Below are 18,844 nucleotides of genomic sequence, written 5' to 3' on the forward strand. Positions count from 1 at the left end.
AGCTGTGAGATTTATTGTTCTTTGCATCTTTTGATGCGAACTCATGGGTAGAACAGGCGGAGATTAACTGGGTATTACTAATTGCTAATCACACAGGCTGTCAGGATAAAATTAGAAAGGGAATGTACTGTAGAAAACCAACCCCTCTTGCTTCGTGCTTCCAGTATTTGGTTCTCAAGATTTTGGGGGGGAGACTTGAAGCATGTATTTTCTTCACTAGATCAAGTAGGTAGGGTGCTTTTTTCTCATATTTTATTAGCAAAATACTACTTGTCTGGAAGATGGGAGTGTTAGTGTACCTAGTTAGTGTACCTAGTTAGTGTACCTAGTTAGTGTACCTAGTTAGTGTACCTAGTGCAGACAAAATCCCATTAATACATCCTAATCTCAGAATCCAATTACTGTACATGGTAACTCACTGTCATTGAAGCAGGTTCGTAGGTGACTGCCCTTTGTCTGTGACCATAGTCGGTGTCTTTAATCAGTGGGGGTTGTATCACACCCAAGCCAGGCAATTTCCCAGAACATGACCCTTGAGGATAAGTTGTGCAGACTGGGATCTCCAGGGAACATGGAAGTCCCTGTACTGGAGTAAGAGGAGGAGTAAGGCACAAAAAGAAGTATAAGCAGCAGCTCCACCTCTATCGTGGCCTCACCATGCATGGGTATTCTTAAAGCTCAGCTGAAAGGCCCCAGTAACCACACCTCTGCAGCTGGCCCTGCTCTAAGCAAAAGGTTGGACTGGGGAGCTCCAGTTTTTTTTTCTCTTATTCTAAACAAAGTTAAGATGTAGATACCATGTTACCTGCACTTTATCCTGTGTATGCAAGAAGCAAAAATCTCTCTGTATTCCTGGTAATGCTGTGTCTCCTCACCCTCAGGTCACGTCCCAGCAGCAGGCACCTGAGATGAGGTAGTGATGCTCAGTGCTGCTGGCCGTAGTTGAAGCCGTGTTCTTCAGCAGTGGGATGGGGAAACTGCAGAGTAAAATCAGCTTCCACGGCACCAAATACAGGTAAAGCAATGTCAGATGATCATGTCTTAATAAACCATGTATATGAATGGAGAATATAGCAAGCATGTGGTTCAATAGCTTCATTATTGAATATATTAATCAGATTTTTATTTTTGACCCATGCTTCTAAAGTCTGCATAGCTTCTTTGGGGGACTGACATCCAAAACGTAGCTCACAGGAGTGTCTGAGCATGTAAATGTGACCAGTGGTTACGCTCTGATTGCTAAGGCAGAGCTCTGAAGGCTAAAACGTCTGTGGGGGGGCTGTTTAGCCCAAATATCCAAATATCATCTCTTCAGACTGCCATCAGCTTTAATTGGCAAGATGCAATAATTAAGTATCTGGCAGCAAAAGTGGTGATCTTTGCCTGGAGGATCAGCTGAGAGCACAGGGTGGTGGGGGACTAGAAGCACCTGGCAAGGCTGGTTTCGAAGAGCCGAGGTGCTGGGCCTGCCAGGACAGCAGCAAATTCATGGAAGTGGAGACTGGAAAAAATGAAATGCGGTGTTCTTCTGTTCTTTGCACTGGCATGGAGTGAGTAAATATACCAATATTTAGCAAGTTGAGATATAGAGCAGACACACTCCATCTCACCTAGTCCAGGAGACACGTTTGTCTGTTGACAGCTTCCCTTCAACTTTAAATCAGATGTTGTCATTCTGCAGTCCAGCCAGTGGCACAGTCTCCTAAACCTCAGTCCAAGTGGGTAACATCACCATGACTTTGTCTTAAAATGCATTGCAGCTCCTGCCACTGTCCCTCTGCCTGTTGCAGGGCTGATGGCTCCGTGGAAAAGACAGGACCTGGCAGAGGTGTTCAGCAGCACAACCCTGTGCACGCCGATGCAGTCACTTCTGTGGCTGCTCTCAGAGCAGACCTGTGTGTGTCAGGAGGAAAGGATAAGGTATGGTGCTGGCCCACCACAGGGCACAAAACACAGTCACAGGCAGGAAAATATATTGGCAGAGACGTTAGAAAAATAAGGGGATGTGGTTTAAATGTGAGTTTTACATGTTTCTGTGATTGCTACCAACTTTGTCAGTGATCTGTCCAAATTGAGAAAGAAAAGATGAGCTTAGAATGAGGGCACACACTGAAGCACACTGCCTCAAATTTCATAACGTTCTCCAGAGGTCAGGTCATGTCAAATACTTTCACCCAAGCTTAGAACCAATGAGCTGACCCTTCTCTGATGTTACCTGACAAAAGACAGGCTCCAAAGGCAGTTGTATTGGCTGTAGGAGCTCAAAACCAAAAGTATCTGTTCTCTCTTCAATCTTGGTCTGTGCACAGGTCTGGGTATAAAATAAACCAAGATTGTGCATGAGCCTTCTTTGTCCTGTTTTGCTGCTGCCTATTTCCTTCCCCTGGTTCTCTGCAGAGTGTGGTTGTTTGTAACTGGAGATCTGGAGCCATGCTGAGGCGGTTCGTTGGCCATGAGCATGAAGTCACCAAGGTGAGTGTCAGCTGAGTCTGGCTGGGGTCTTCTGCACCTGCCAGAAACTGGGAAAACAGGAATGATAGAGCACAGTTTGTCATCCACAGAGGGCTCACTTTGCTCTGTCGGAGTTACCTGGATATCAGAATGTGTCAGGTTTTTCCCAAGCTCCCATCTGATACTTTGCTGTCCAGGAAAGAAACACTGGTTGCAGCCAGAGCACTCAGGGCACCAGGACACTTGGCTATTTGCTTATCTTCCCTTCAAGAGACTGCGTGACAAAAACCCAGGATTAATTACTAGGTCAAGTGTTTGATTCAGAGATGCTCTTCACTTTTCTTCAGGTCTCATCCCACTAGACTTGTTATTCTACAAAACAGCTGTGCCCAGGAACAACGGGGCTTTAATTTTCCATCCAGCGTCCTGATTACAAAACCAAATATGCTACTCTGAGAACAAACATGCAAGGGTGCAAACGTGCTGTGCATGGCTTGGCCGGTGCGCCTCCCATCTGGGAGTAACCAGGTATTGCCTTGTGCTCTGGGACACTGAGGGATGAAGAGGGCTGGTGGCGCTGCCCTAGGAAGAACTCAGATTCACACTTCATTCATCCCCCTGCTCAAAGTGACTGTGCACTGGGCTCATTTGGTTGTTTTTTGTGTTTTTTAAGGAAGTTTTACCCATAAAATTAATTGTTTCTGAAAACAGGATGGGGGAAAAGGCTTATTTTGCAGCATTATATTGATTCCAATGTCTTCTTTCAGAAGCTTTAGCACGTGAGCTTCAAAGAATTCAAATTTAGCAGCAAGGTGCCTTTGTGTCAGGAATGTGCTTCTGCTTACTCCCGTGAGAATACATCAAAACTGGAGCAACGTTTTGCCTTGAGGAACAACAATTTGTATATGTGGATAGCAGGCCCCTCTCCTACAGCTGGTATCTGTGCAGGTGCCCTTCCCACAGAGCTGACACGATCTGCCGGAGTCAGGCTTTCCTGGTAATTGCACCTTTCCATCAGGTGCCTGAACCCAAGTCAGAAAATCGGTCTTCTGCATTTCCTTTTCTCCCTGTGCTCACCAGGAGGCTCCTTGAATGGCCAGCTCAAGTGGCTGTGGAGACTGGGAACTCCCTTTGCCGCTCAAGGTGGAGGACAATGGGTGTGAGACTGTTAAGCCAGCAGATCTCACCATCACTGTTTGATTGTGGAAAGATGAAGAAGAAACCAAGAAAACTACAAAGAAGCATTTATTACCATCCTGCCTACTCACAAAAGCACTGCACAGAAATGCCTGGCTCAGCCTCCAGTTTCCTTCCTTACTATAACAACCTGAAAAGGAAGCTCACCCGCCTCAGCCAGCGACTGCCACAGAGCCCGTCTGCAGCCTGGGCTTGCTGTCCCCATGTCATCCCTGACCTCCTGCTGTGCAGGAGCTGGGGAGTTCAGCTAGCTTCTGCACTTCCTCTGGGGAAAGCAGGTTAATCGCTGTGTCGCCTGTAGCTGTGGTCACAGGGAAGGTGATCAGAAACCGTCCGGGCTTGTTACAGAGCCGACGACCTGCACTGTTCCCTGGGACTTGCCCTTGTGCTGGAGAAGGTAGCAGGAGGAGAGGAGGCATTTAGCGGTCATGGCACAAGTGCCTCCAGACAGCATGCAGCTGAGCTCCGTGGTCTCTACCAACCTCAGCACCAACCGCTTATTTTCAGGAGCATCTGTTGTCACTGTGCTATAGGGGTCAGGAAAACAGACTGCCCTCGAGGACAGGCGAGGTTTTCTCCTCCGTGAGCTGTGGATTTTCCTTGGCAATGCTCCTGTTGCTCACTGTAACATCACTCTGTCTCTGTGGCTCCGCTGCACCTTTGGGAGCAAAACTTATACCTGTGAACCCAAGAGCCAGTGTGTATTCAGTCTTTCTCATCTAAGACAGCCCTTCAGTGCTACACAAGGGATCTGCACTGAGCTGGGATCTGGCATTTATCTGCCTGGGCCAAGAACAGGCAAGCATTTTTCCTTTTAAGTGTCACAGGCAAGTACCAAGGTGTTCTCCAGCCTACATGTTCTCCATGTCTCCAGTTCAGGGCATCCCTGGGGACAAAGGGGGATGTTGAGGGCTTTTCCTTTCACAGCTCTTATTAAATCCTGGTGTGTCTTGACTACTGCCTGTGCAGGAAGTGCAAGTAGTGATAGCTCTATACAGGTCTGTTGGTGTTCATGAAGGTGCCAGTTCAGGGTGGGAATGGAGATAGCGAATCAAGTTAATGAGCTAACCTCTTCTTGCAAAATTCCTTTTGAAGGGGAGGGGGATGCAAAACACCCTAGAAACCTCTGAGCCTGGGGTTCAGGGCAAGCAAGACGCAGCCTTCCAGTGTCACTATTGCTCTTGCCCCAGAACTAAAGATGAAAAATAGCCAAGTGTTATTGATGTTCTTCTTGTACCAGAAATCTAAAACGAGGTCCATCGTGGGGTGAAATCCTCATTCCTCTGCTGCATGTTGTTGGGAGCCACAGTTGCTCCCTGCCCTCTCCAGTCTGGGGCTCACATCAAGGCAAGGCAGAGCCCCAGGCCCCGCTGCACTGGGCTTTGCCTGTGGCCAGGATCTAGCAGAGCAGGAGCAAGCAGGAGCCACAGGTCCCCCATGTGAGCACTGGGCAATCCAGCATTTGTAAAACAGCATGAAGGTGAGGCTCTTCCCTATCACATCTATGCATGTCTTAGACTTGGACATGATGGAGCAGCATTGCGCTTTCCCTGCACACGGCTGGGCTGGGCAGAAGGCTAACCTGCTTCTCCCATCTGGTCCTTGGCAGGTCACCTGTGCCCTCGACTCAAATAGAATCTTCAGTGCATCCCGGGACAAGACAGTAATGATGTGGGAGCTTCACAGGACTTCAGGGCCAAGCCAGCACTTCTCAGGACATGACCTGGTTGTTACTGGACTGGCTGTGAGCCCAGGTGAGCACCAGCACGCTCCTATTCCCCAAAAAATGATTTCTTCACAGTTTATCTTGACAATTTTCATATGTTAACGTGTGGTTGCAGATGCCGCTCAGCTGTGCACAGGCTCGCGAGACAACACCGTTTGCAAGTGGGACATAGAGACCGGAGGGTGTCTGGGCAGAGCTGCTGTCTCCAGGAACCTGGTAGGAGCCGCTGGTTGTTTGTATCCTGTAATGGCAACTCGCTGCTACTCGGGTACTTTATGAGTAAAGCCACATAGAGTGAATTTGCATTGAGCTTGGCACTACAATAAGCCCTCGAGGCACTGCAGATTACCTTTATGTTTGGGGTGATCAAAGCTTGGGGCTAGTTACCCTCTCCTCCAGGAAACTGCACCTCTGATAGCACAAAGATACCAAGAGACGTGTGGTGATTTATTAATTCCCTCTTGTACCAGCTAGGCAGTGGAGTTGTATCTTCTGGTGCCTGTGGTTATTCCCATGGCACTGTGGCCCGTTGAGCTGCTGGTGCCTCGCTGCCTGCTAATAAACCCAGTCACCTCTCTGGGATCAGACCAGCAGTGGTCCCAACAGCACTGGTGGGAAACAAAAAATCTTCATCCGTCATGTCCTGCTCACTACCCAGCAGGAGGAGAGAGAGGACGGGGGAGCTTTGTGGTTGTGTATCTACAGGCAGATGTCAGCCTGGGCTGCACGCAGAGGTGGGCGGCATGCTGCTCATCCCTTCCCCTCCGCAGGTAACACATCTGTGCTGGGTTCCTGGGGAGCCCTACGTCATCCAGACGTCAGAGGATAAAACTGTCAGGTAAGTCTTACAGGTGGCCACGGAGAAGGGAGTTACAACCTGGGGCATATGGCAATAGATGATAGAAAATGTCGGTACACAAGGGGTTGGTTGGTTGCTTTTCACAAGGTCCTGGTGTAGCCAGAAGCCACCTTCCATGCTCACCTGGGTTGTTGAGGGTGGTCTCTTGCTGGGGAGGGACAGCATGGGGACACCTGTGGCTGTAAGCAGCACTGGGCATCGACTACAGCTAACAGGAAAAATGGTTCAGAGCTACAAAGAGCTGCTCTGGCTAAATATTGATTTAGTACTCAGGGCATGGGACAAACAAATGCCAGTATGTGGTGACAGCACTGGGAGGAAGGAGGGAGACTGTCCCGTGATGGATGAGATCGAAGGCAAAGTGAGGGCATGGTGAGGGCACCAGGGGAAGCCTTTTGTGGCAGTAAAGCCTCGTCCTCCTTCCCCACTCTCGTTGCTTCCAGGATGTGGGACAGCCGGGAGCTGCAGGTGGCACACATGTTTCCAGGCAAGCAGCACATCCAGACGTGCTGCGACGTGAGCCAGGACGGGCGGTACGTCCTCAGCAGCAGCAGCGGCTTTGCTGGGGAGGGCTGCGAAGCAACCGTGAGTTGGCTGGGCAGCAAGTCTTGCTTTTTTTCTGATTTTTCTCTAATCTCCACCGCATGCAGCAGAGGGCAGCAGATCAGTGCTCCAAGGGTCTGCCTGCAGCAGACCACAGATCCCACTGCTTTGGCCTTATTCTGGTGTCACCAGCAGGGCCTGAGCTTAGTTCTTTCCTGCCTGTATCTTTGTTGAGTCTTCTGCAATAAGAGGTCTTTTTCCTCATTAAAGCACTGGGATTTGTTTCAGTTTGCAGGGACATGTTTGAATAGACAAATGGTGAAAATCCTTTAGGGTCTGAAGTGCTCTAGGACATAAGCAGGGGATAGAGGCGGTAGATGTTGCACTCTGAGGATTGGCGAGGAGCTCTTTAGCCTCCTCCCTTTCTTTGTAAAACAGCTCCATGTTGGCAAGTGAAAGTAACAAAGCCTGAGCTCTAAGCATTGCCTGGTGCCTTGCAGCTGTGGGACCTGCGGCAGACGAGGAGCCAAGTACGTGAGTACAAAGGGCATTTCCAGACCACAGCCTCATGTGTCTTCCTTCCACGGGGCCCTGCTCTCACCTCCAGCATTGCCACATCCTCGAACGACAGCAAAGTGAAGGTCTGGGACCAAGACACTGCAGGTAACGGAGGGTGCTGCCCACTGACTGTGTGCTACCCTGGGAAAACTAAACTGCTTCCTTGGTTTCTGTCTCCCTGGGGTGATGAGAACACACCTGTGTGTGCCTGTAACCTCTAGATTTTAATCAAATGCAGCCATGCGGCAGGGTGGAGATAAGCAGCCGAGCAACTGGTGTTGTGCCAGGGGCTTCTGTCTGCCCTCCGGCACAGGAAAGCGTTTGGGTGCATGAGGTTGGAGGTGGTGGGTGTCCTCCTGTAACTAAACGGAAGCAATGACAAGCTGGTTTGAAAGGTGTCCAAGTTCAGCAATGAAATGCCAATGATAAAAATGAAAAAGGGCAGTGGAACTCCAGGGCTTCCCTCAGAAACAGGTGGAAAGTTGCAAAGCACAGACTGCACTGGAGTGTGGGGGGCTGGTCAGCAGCTGCCCCTCCCTGTGATCATCTTCCGAGGGGGCACTGCAGGCATTTCGGGGTTAGCCTGCTTGCTGGAGGATTTGGTGAGGGCTAAGTCCTCACGTGAGCTGGACACAAAGGCCAGTTACCTGCCAAGCCCTGAGACAGCAGCAGGTTTGTTATCTAATGCCTTGCGCAGAGGGCAGAGACAGTCCCTTTTGGGAAGCTGTTTGGGTTCACAGATGTGCTGTGTGCTGGGTCCAGCAAACATCATTAGCATTAGACACGGTGCTAAGCACCTCTTCACACACACTTATTTAAAATAGAATAAAAGTAGAAACCTGGTGATCTCCCACGGTAAAATTCTCACCTTCTCTTTTCACTCACCTCGCCTTTTACCCTGGTGCCTGTGCACGCTGAGACAGCCTTGGGGTCGGCAGCAGCTCTGTGCTTCGAGCCCCTTGACCTTCAGCTGTCAGCACTAGTTCAGGTGCTGTCTGACAGGCGTCACTGTGAAGGGCAGTTGCCTGTATGTCCTTGTCACACGGCTCTGCGACCAGCTCAGCATGGGGCTGGTGCCCACATAAATACCACGTCAGGATTTCTTAATAACGGACACAAACAGGAAGGCTGATGTGGCTCTGAATACTCCAAATCTTTTGTTTCTCTTTTAGAGGTTTATCAAAACTGGATGAGGGGTTTCTCAAAACCCTTGGAAATATTTTTTCTTGATCATAAGCATTTTGGGAGAAAAAGGCATGTTGTGATGTGGCCACGTGAGCCCTGCGGCTCTGCCTGTCCATCCATATTGGTTTTCTCTCCAGGGGAGGTGACTGGCCTCAGCCTGGATCCCTGTTCTGGCCGCTGCCCAGCAGAGCCCGCAGGGACCCCGTGGGGGCTCACCCAGCGCAATGGGGGGGAGCATGGTCCCACAGGTGGCTCACCTCGCTCGCTGCCGACTGAGGGGTGAGCAGACGGGCAGCTGGACACATGGGCTGAGCCAGGAGGTGGGAGCTCAGGGTGGTTATTCCTTATCTTGGAAAACAGCGTGTCCTGCACGCCTTCTCTCTTGCCTCCCCAGCCTGCCTGGCCACTGCGTGCCTCGAGGGAGCGGGACCGCTGGCCTCGCTGGCCGTCTGTGACAGCTCCACGCTGCTCTGCGCCACTTTTAACTCAGGGATCCACTTACTGCGGATGAGAAACGGTGCCGACCTGGAGGAGCTGGCAGCGTTTTGACCATAAGAACCTTTCCAGCAGAAACTGCCCCACAGGGAGCCAGTTCTCCATCAGCTTCCCCTGACTGCAGGCACAAGACAACGCCGCACCTGCAGAGCAGTGATGCAGCTGGGGGGGCGGCACAGGGGGTGTACTGCTTACAGCTTGTAGGTGGTGGGAAGCAATTAGAGCTGTCTAGAAGAAAAGCCAAATCATAGATGCATTCAGGCCAATTTTTACTCCTGCAAGAGCTCTGTGTGTTTTATTCGCAAAACCTCCATGCAGCCATGAAGTGGGCTAGCAGAAGCGGAACAAGTCACTATAAGAAAACGTGTACCATCCCTGCGGCATTTCTCAGGTCTCATCACAGCACTGCTGCCCTACAGCAGGAAAGCTGTTTTTAATGGGAGGAAAAAGAACAACCACCTTGGCCTTTATCAGTCAGTGGGAGAAGCAACCAGGGATCTCCGTCTCCTTTCCTGGATGAGATTTAAATCAGCATCGTTGTTCTGTTTCCCTCAGCCAGCTCATGGCAGTACCTCCAGAGGACTCCAGGAGCTGAATAATCTGTGTATTTACATTGCTGTGATGCAGCAGGCTCTCAGGACACGTTTGTGGAGCAGATGGTTCGTGGCTGGCCAGTTTGGTCCCTGGCTAAGCCAACGTGCAGCACCGCAGGGTGCCAGGGCATTGAGCGGGAAATGCGTCGTCCTTCTCATTGCTCCGCTCGTTGTCCTGCATAGTGGAGCCAAACACCATGACAGAAACCTTGCACTGGCATTTATACCCCAGGGACAATGTGTGTGTAAATGCAGAACGTTCATGGGTGTCCAAAATTTCATCCTAAACCAGCTAGAAACATGCTGCTGCCTCAAGGGGGAGCAGGCTGGCTAAGTGCTGGGCAAGGGCTGTACCGGAACGGCAACCTGATGAGGTGGGCCCTTGGGGAGCTTGTCCTTAGGGACAGGGAGAGCCCTGGCTGTGCAGCTGGGAGATTGTGCTTCTGGGCAGACCCTTCAGCAGACCCTTCAAGAGGTGCTTGAGCACACATAGCTGCTTATCTAGGCTTATACAAGAGGAGATTTCAATTAAATATTTTTCTGTGCTAGTTCCTGGCCTCCCACCTGTTAACGTGTTCCCTGGGAGCAAACAAGCAAGCACCCAGCACATGGCAGGTGCCACCACATTGCTGGAAGGAGAAGGCACACGGCTCTGCTAGAAAAATAACCCATGAGTAGTTTGCTGTTGTTGTTGAAACAACATGGTCTGTTGTTGAAACAACATGGTACACTGCCAACATTGAAAACAATGCTGTGTCTGCTTTCCCCAGGAACATGGACAGCTCCAGGTGACAGAGGGGAGATGAATGTCTTCTCTTTTCCCCTGAGGCTTTTTTCCATTTCTTAGTCAGACGCAGAGGTCAGGGCACACATTCAAATTATCTTTTGATTTTTCCAGACCACAGTTGCAAAACTTCAGTTTAAGGAACAAAAAACAAATATGAAGTTTCCTCATAGGTAGTTAGAACAAGAAAATCCTGCACTGAAGTGGCCATCTTTGTATCATAGCTAGTGACACACAGAAAAAACTCAGCAGGAGATAACGTCCATGGATTTGAAAGACACAATTTGTGAGACAGCTCAAGGAGCTAGGACATGAGATGGTGCATGGAAAAGAAAAATCTCCGGCCTTTACCGTCTACTGCAAGCGGATAGAAAGCAGACACAAGCCTCTATGTTCAAACTATCTTGCAGAGGCAGAGGAACTTTTTTCCTCCAACAACTGACAGCTAACTGTTTTTATTTTTTGAATGCAAATAAACTTTGAAGCCACAGGCTCCTATCAAAGCATCCTGGAAAACAGAAGGTCAGAACAGTATTGAGGTTGTACAGCACACCATCCATGACGTGCTGTGTGGCTACCTACAGATGTGTAACAGACTGGAGAAAACTTGTGAGCCTAGCTTGGAAGGGAGGGGGAAGCAGATGGTTCATTTCCAAATGACATCAGAGAAACAGTATCTGCAGCATAAAACAGGAGTCCTAAAAAGTAGAAGAACATCATCCAAGCTTTGACTCCAACCAAGCCCTGACAAACACAGATGCTTCAAAACCACCTCAACCAGGAAACAAAGACACAGCCAGTGATTACAGCCACTGTAATGCATGTTACAATAGCCATTTTTAAAAAATTTAATATAAAAAAAAACAAGTCTTAGTTCAAAGCCATTAACATCTCTGTCCCAGCTGACCATGAGCACCTGAGCTACTCTGCTGTCCACAACTTGAAGGTTCTGTCATAGGAGCACGTCGCTATCAGCTGACCATCAAGGGAGATATCCAGTCCCATCACCTTTCCCTCATGACCCGCCAGCGTCTTCAAAGGGGACCAGCCAGGGTGAGTCCAGATCTTCGCCGTGTTATCGTAAGCGCCGGTCAGCAGGAAGTTGCCATGATTGGCTGCAGTTAAGGATGAGAAAAAGGGAGAAGTGAGATTTGCAAAGAAAACCGTGACAGGTCAGCTACCATTAACCAGTACAGATCCTCCTGATCTGAGGGTGTGGTTTGGAAGTGCCCCATCCCGTGGCACCTCAGCTCAGGAAAGGCAGGGATAAGGAACAGACAGGAGGTACTTACGTTCAAATTTCACCCCAGTCACCAGGTTCTGATGGGCAGGAATGGTGTAGATGCACTTCCTCTGGCGGAGGTCCCATACCTTGCAAGTATTGTCACCACTGCCAGTTGCGACATGGTATCTGCCAAGGGGCCAAGTAGGAACGTGTTGAAAGCTAAGCTTTGTACTCAGAGCTCCCATGTAAACCACGCAAACTCCTTTCTTACCCATTTGGGGAGAAATTAAGTCCATAGATCTCCTTCAGGTGACCTTCCAGAAACATGATACAGCGTCCCGTGCGCAAGTCCCACACGCGACCAAAAGCATCCAGCCCACTGAAAAGAGAGAACCCGACCAACATCACCCGTCAGATTCAGCAACTGCCGGAACACGCTCAGCCTCATCCACACTGGGACACTCGGCATCAGTCAGCACCAAAACCTCGATAACGTTTCACATACAGTCTTGATGGAAAGCAAACTCACCCAGTCCCAGCAAGAGACCCATCCGTGTGAAAGGCAATGTCATAGACGCCTTTGCTGTGCCCCTCCTGATGGAGAATCTCTTCCTGAGCTTCCAAGTCCCACAAACGCCACGAGTGATCATAGCTACAAAAACAAAGTGTTTGTCCAACTAAACGTATTTTTCCATACTCCCAATCTGAGCACATAATCCTGTTTGAACTGGGCACACGCAAAACAGCCGTCAGCACATCCACACTGCCTGGTTCAAAACCGTTTCTTGCGCATAGGAAAACATGCCAGGAATGAGACTGTCCACACCAAAACCTCAGAAATCCCCAGCACAACCCTGGGGGCACAGGGAGCTTCCCTAGGTCCACATAAATGTGGCATCCTTCAACTCCAAAGGGATCACACCATGGGCGATGCTGATCTGTTGGTGGGTTAGGAGATGCACTGTACCAGAACCACGTGCCTGGTTCAGCTGCTGTTCCCTTCTGAGTTGACAGTGTGGAGTCCAGGTGGCCTCAGAAAGCCACACAAGGGAAGAGGAAAAAACAGTTATTAGTAACTGCCACAGGATGATTAATAAAAGAATCGGGACTGTTTGGTTAACTTTGTAAAGCCTTTAAAACTGAATTTGAAGGAAGAGAGAATAGAGCGGAAGAGCGTTGCTTACAATCATCCTGACTGCCAGAACACAGGTATCTCACTGAAATCCCCCTAGCAGTAGGATCCATTTCTGCTTCTGAAATTAGATTTTCAGATAACCTGTGCACCATTCAGCTCCAGGGCAGCACAGTCTCCCTCTCCCTCAGCAGTGTTCGTGTCTGCCCACCACTATCCCACTCACCACATCTCCCATCCCACACTCACGAGTCAGCAGCAGCCAGAGGGCTGCTTCCCTGGCAGCTGGAAGTCTCTGAGGAGAACAACGGGATATTTCACTAACTTTGTGAATGCCTTATTTCAAACTGGAGACCAGCTGGGTCTCACGTGAGAAAGGAGGTCTTTCAGGAATCACACTGACAGCAAATAGTAATATCTTAAAGCAAAAAAAATAAAAAAACTCCATACCAGGTAGTACCCAGGAACCTCCCAGAGGGGTGCCACATCACACGTGCCACTCTCATGCTGTGACCTTCAATATCTGCCACTGGCTCATCACTGGAAAAGAGAAACAGAAGTCATCAGATTCTGGTCAGGGTGGCTGGCTCTAGCCAGGCCTTGGCAGCTATGATCTCAAGAAAGCTGGTACTTAAGGACAGCCCAGACAGGAAAGTCAAGAGTTTTGGCTATAGTGACTCTAAATGCTGCCTTTTGCTCACACAGCTGAAGCTCTAAGACTAATCCCTTTATACACACTCATATCCTCAGTTGTAAGTTCTCCTGGGATAACTGGTTTCAAAAATTATCAGGGTCCTTGTTATTAGCAATCTGAAAGTCTCAACAGCAGAAACCAAGCCCAGACTGCCCAGCAAGGAGCACTACCGTGACTACACAGAACACATCCCGTACCTCAGCCCAGCCCTGCTGTTCTGATGAAGCCCAGGGCAGGCAGGAGAGAGCAAACATTGATCTTCCCAGAATTACACGCAGCAGCTCAGCAGCCTTTAGTGGAAGATCTGAACAGCATTAAGAGTGTCTTTCCAACAGACCAAATAGAGATGTGGTCACATGGGACTAACAAACAGCTGTTGCTTGGCACAAGTATGCTTCTGCAATTAGAAACAGTGGCTCTCAGGTAAAGACAATGAAATAAGGACCTCAGAGCTGCCTGCCTCTTCCTGAGGCACTGCAGGGCTCCACTTTTCAAACACAGCAGATGCTACGGCTCACAACACTATTCTCTTCCCAGGCTTGAGATAGATGCTGCACATTTCCTAAAACTATACTGTGCAATGACACAGAGCCAAAGGTTTTCCTTACAGGATGAACTTTTGTGCACGGTCATGTATTTGGCTAGTCACTCTGCATACTGGTGCTTTCCAATAACCCAGAAGTTCATTTAATATCAAAGGGGAAATTCCCTCCCAAATGAAAGGTTAGAATGAAAAACACTCCAGATCTTCCATCCATCACCCAAAGCAGTTTGCTACTGCCCAGCAGCCATTCTGACTTGATTCTTTCCAGACAATTTCCCCTCACCTTGATTCCCCTATCAGGGTGATCTCTTTTCCTGCCAAAGAAGATGGCATATGCCAAGGCCAGGGATTGCAGTGGTATAACTACAAGAAAAGGTTATATTTGCAGGAGGACGGTAAATGTCCAATGTGTAATAACTCAACCCCAACAGCAACAATGCTGCAACTGTTCATGTCCAGTGTCATTCTAACCTTTCAAGGCTCCAGAGTTTGACAGAACCATCAGCTGCACACGAGGCCAGGTTAACGTCCTTCTTGTCTAGGGAGACGGTGGCTTTGGGGTGGAAGACTATTGCTCCTACATTGGTGTTATGTCCTTAAAAAAAAAAAAAAAAAAGGAAAAATCAAACTTCATAATCTGCCACAGGATGTTGTTAGTCAGGTACCAGAGCATACTTTCACCGTGTCCTCCCATTTAGGGTGAAGTCACACAGCTAAACTGCAATTCCAGTAGCACCCACTTAAAAAGTATCAGACACCAAGATTTGCAACCCTCAAAATGCAGTGAAAATTCAACATATGAATGAAGAGATTGTATTTACTAAAACTCCTGCTCACTGCTCAAAGAACCTCACTCTTACATTGTCTGGCCAAGAATGCTAGTACTTGGCTCAAAATAATTCAAACCAGGTTTTTAAACAAGGTAAAACAAAAACATCACCCAGAAAGAGAAATAACAAACGGGTCTTTTCTCTAAGAGAAAGGTCAGGACTTCCTCTGGATTATCTGACACACGTCCATGCTCTGCAAGCCCGAGTAATGCTCTCGTTAGAATAAAATATGCCGAAGGAACACAATTTTCTCAGTTACAAAACAATTCAGGTATGAGAATTTGGCCCAGAGAGGAACAGAACTATGCAAAGAATTTCAATGAAAGTTGCTCTACCTCGCAAGGTGTGAACAAGGTTGCAGTCAGGCACAGACCAGAGCTTACAAAGTCCGCTCCTGTTGAACACAAGAAATAGAAGTCAGTGCAAACAGGAATATCAACCAAATTATCTATCTTGTTCTGCAAGAACACAATGAGGGGTTCTGCAGTGGGTAAAACACCAGCACACCTTGGGACTAATGGACTCAGATTCAAATCCCTGCAAAGCTCTAAAGCGGAGTGAAGATGCAGCTCAGAGTAGGAAGAAAATGCATTTCTGAATTCTCACAATTTACAGGCCTGCAATAACATCCCTCTCCTTCACTCCTGCTGTGCTGCCTCATCCCCTGGAGTAAATGCTTTAAAAAGAAGCACCCAACACTTACCAACAGGCAGTAGCCAAGAGTTTGGAATTGGGGCTGAAATGGCAGTAGGACAGTGGGCGATCATCTCCAATCTGACTGCAGAAGTTATTCAAGGACTGCAACCAAATGCAAAGAAAACAATAAATAAGTAAACTACAAATGACCTAGGGAAAGCCCTGGCCAGAAACTGAGGTGAAGACAGACATACAGAGGAGCAGACAAAGCCCTTTGGAAAGTCGCTTCCAAAAGGAGCAGCTACCTCAGAGCAGGAGGGCCATGGAGCCAGTCTGACCGATGGAAGTGGGCACGGCTCGGAGACACAGCCAAGTGCTCACTGTGCCACCACTATAACCCTGCAGGCCTGCCTTGCGACTACAGCTTTGACAGGGACCTCACTGCAGTTTGGGCCTCCTTCTACATCTCAGCCAAGGAACATAACCACAAAGAGCAGGGCAGGCAGTGTGGTGCTCACAGGGCAGAGGCAAATCCTCTGGCAGCTAATGCATCTGGGGATAAACAGGATGAGAGTGGCAGCACATTGTATGCTTGAGCCGTTCTGATAAGTTAGGAACCAGACATGCTTGAAAAGGACGTCTCAGAATCATTCTAGAAGACATTTTCCATTACCATGTTGGTTATTATTTCCCATGTTTTTATGGAATAGTGACCCATAGCACACGAAGAAAAAAAACAAGCAGTCCCTTCCTAGCCAACTAAACCTGTGACAAACCCAGGAAGCAATCACTTTAGCTTCACAGGCAAGTGACAAGGCAATGCACGGACATTTGTTCACCCCTCTGCAACGTCGGGGTGTAACAGAAGTAGGTCTCTGAATCACTGATGAAACAGAGGTAGAACATACGTATCATCAGAAAAGAGAAAATGCAGAGATCTACAACAGAGACAGGCAGAGCACAGCAAACTACATGCATGTAGACAGCACCTCCAGGCAGCTGATCTTTCTCTGATCTCTTTGGAGATCAGCACAGTCTTAAAAATGGCAGCAGAGTAGATGCCAAACCTACTCGCAGGGATTTGTGCAGCTCCTGTCTCTGTGATGTCCTGGTTGCTTCTGGAATCTCTTTGAGCAGTCGCGCTTCTTCTAGCCGCTTCACTGCCCTGTGAAGAGCAAAGATAGAGTAACAAGTCCCTACATCTTCCCTGCCCTGCTGCTGGAAACCCTCACTTCCCCCATACTGGGCTAACACAGAGTCAGTCACTAGTAAGATTTAATCTCACCAGATTTGACTACCAGTGTCTGTTCCCACTCTTCTGATCTCAAATTTCCTGCACTACCCACAGCAGGATTAGCAGTTAGATCTTGCAAAAGGCTGCATCTCTCCTTTGTTCGCATTGTTTTTCTTTACCTGGGAAGTGAGTAGTTAGCAAGCCACAGCCTTGCTGTTTTCAGACTGCGTGGTCCTTCATGGTACCAGGTTTGCTGATACTGTAAGACAAGGAACAAAGCCAAAGAAAAAGCTACCGTGATACTGCTCTTACATTCAGTTATCTTTGGTGACTTCCTCTTACATCAACCCCCCAAAACAATAAGGGAAAAATGGACTCAGAAAAGAGAAAGGTGAAGCACAAAGACAGACAAGTCAAAGCCAGAAACAGATGCAGTATAGCAGAAACGTTTTTTTCTTCCCAAGTACGAAGACAAACAAAGACAGACTTGCTATACTATGTAACAGTCCACACATCTGATCTCCCGATTTATATGCTGTACACAACATAGAGTTTGGTCTGGAGTACAAGCCAGAGTTCATGTTCCCTGTTCAGAAAATACATCGCCAGTTTTGCTAGAATGGGCGACCACAGAAGAAGGAGCAAGAAGGGATGATGTGAGAATCCACAGACCGACCAAACCCCAAAGCCTTGGACATACTGGAGACCATCAGAATAAGATATCCAAAGGTTATCATCCACATCTCCCGCAGCACTGAGAAAACGTTACCTCTTCTTTGGATTTTTTTGACCTGTCGTCATCTTTTCTAGTCTTTTTTAATGCATCTGTGCCAACCACCGAAAGGATATTTCTTAATCTGAAAAGAAAGATATTGTCACGTTCACTCGGCGAATCCTCATCTAATCTCACAGACACTCACTGAGTGCCATTCTTTCCTCACGATTCTTGCCATGTAAGAATGTCACATCACTGACTGGCAGCGTTCATCGCATGCCGACTACATGGAAAACATCCAGAATTTGATAAACTGGGTACAGCCGAGTGCTCCCAGTTTGCAACAGACCAAGGTGGGCACAGCACCTCTCCCTCCTTTCGGCAGGACCTTCTCCAAAGAGAGTGATGGGCTCCCCGAGTGCTCGCAAGCAGGCTTTCACTTCAGAGTCGTCGGTGGACACGTTGATTTGCCGGGCTCTCTTCCTGCGCTCAAACTCAGCCAACACTTCTGCCTGCCGCTCGCTCATATGATCTTCCAGATCAAAAACCTCACCTAAACCAAAAACAGAACCGTCAGATTGAAAATAGCAGCCAGACAAGAGATCTGTCTCCAACAGGCAGACCCAAACAAAAAGACAGTCAAGGCTGAGGTCTCACCTTCACATCTCTAAGTTATGCTCAAACTTGATCAGAGACTTCTGGCTATGCCACGTTCAAAGCAAGGGGAAAAAAAGTGTTTAAGCATCCTCACCACTACTTATGTTAATGTTGCCAGCTTCGATCGCAGCTTTCATCCCTTCTTTCCCCAGCAGACCCGACTCTCCTTTTGCCAGACGCTCCCTCTCCTTCTCCTCCAAGCTGCCATAGAAGATGGGCGCTCTCTTGGCAGGCGGCGCATCGCTCTCTTCGGAGGGTTTGCTCTTTGTGGCCTGCAAGGGAAAGGCAGAGTTTTAGGGCCCCTTCGGCTTAGCGGCAGGCAGGGAGCAGCGCGGCTGTGCGGGAGCTCTGCCGGAGGCCGTGAGCGCCCCGAGGAGCCCCTGGCATGGCTCGAGGGGCGGGTTGCGGGCAGTGAGGCCGAGGCCGTGGTGATCAGAAGCAGAACACCACGAGGCACGACCCGCTCGGGTCGCATCGCGCCCCCTTTCTTCCCCCCGGGACCTCTCTGGACCAAGCCTTTAAGGCTCCGTTTCTGTGTTTGTAACTTCAAACGCGAAGCTCTCCCTTCCCCTGCCCCAGCCGAGACGGGGGAGCCGCCGCTGCCCAGCGCCCTCCCGGGGGAGCAGCGGGCGGCGACGCGGCCCCAGCCCGAGCCCCGCGGTTACGGGGCCGGGGGCGCGGCCGCGACGCAGCGCAGACACGCGGAGAGCCGCGGGGAGCCCCGGCCCGGCTCCGGCCCCGGCCCCCACCTCGGGCGGTGCGGGTGGCCGTGCCGGGGGCCGCGCT

The 18,844-nt window shown here is 49.3% G+C and overlaps 2 protein-coding genes across 2 annotated transcripts; one reads left to right on the forward strand and one right to left on the reverse strand.

Moving 5' to 3' along the window:
• Positions 1 to 354: 354 nt before the first annotated feature.
• WDR31 (WD repeat domain 31) lies at positions 355 to 10,155 on the forward strand. Its single transcript, XM_035341606.1, has 9 exons — positions 355 to 1,015; positions 1,791 to 1,920; positions 2,398 to 2,472; positions 5,258 to 5,402; positions 5,490 to 5,590; positions 6,145 to 6,212; positions 6,677 to 6,818; positions 7,277 to 7,439; positions 8,914 to 10,155. The coding sequence occupies exons 1-9, from the start codon at positions 969 to 971 to the stop codon at positions 9,066 to 9,068; spliced, it is 1,026 nt and encodes a 341-aa protein (XP_035197497.1). The 5' UTR covers positions 355 to 968; the 3' UTR covers positions 9,069 to 10,155.
• A 1,081-nt stretch (positions 10,156 to 11,236) lies between these two features.
• On the reverse strand, positions 11,237 to 18,840 carry PRPF4 (pre-mRNA processing factor 4; the record flags this gene model as incomplete). The annotated part of the gene is made up of 14 exons (XM_035341940.1): positions 11,237 to 11,506; positions 11,684 to 11,802; positions 11,888 to 11,995; positions 12,146 to 12,268; positions 13,199 to 13,288; positions 14,458 to 14,581; positions 15,152 to 15,210; positions 15,520 to 15,614; positions 16,524 to 16,617; positions 16,866 to 16,945; positions 17,456 to 17,543; positions 17,768 to 17,954; positions 18,153 to 18,330; positions 18,808 to 18,840. Coding segments are annotated over 14 exons (1,572 nt in total), but the record flags the coding sequence as incomplete, so codon positions are not given.
• Between the last annotated feature and the right edge of the window lie 4 nt (positions 18,841 to 18,844).

This window comes from Oxyura jamaicensis, chromosome 17 (genome assembly GCF_011077185.1).
Source record: "Oxyura jamaicensis isolate SHBP4307 breed ruddy duck chromosome 17, BPBGC_Ojam_1.0, whole genome shotgun sequence".
Classification (NCBI taxonomy): Eukaryota; Metazoa; Chordata; class Aves; order Anseriformes; family Anatidae; genus Oxyura; species Oxyura jamaicensis.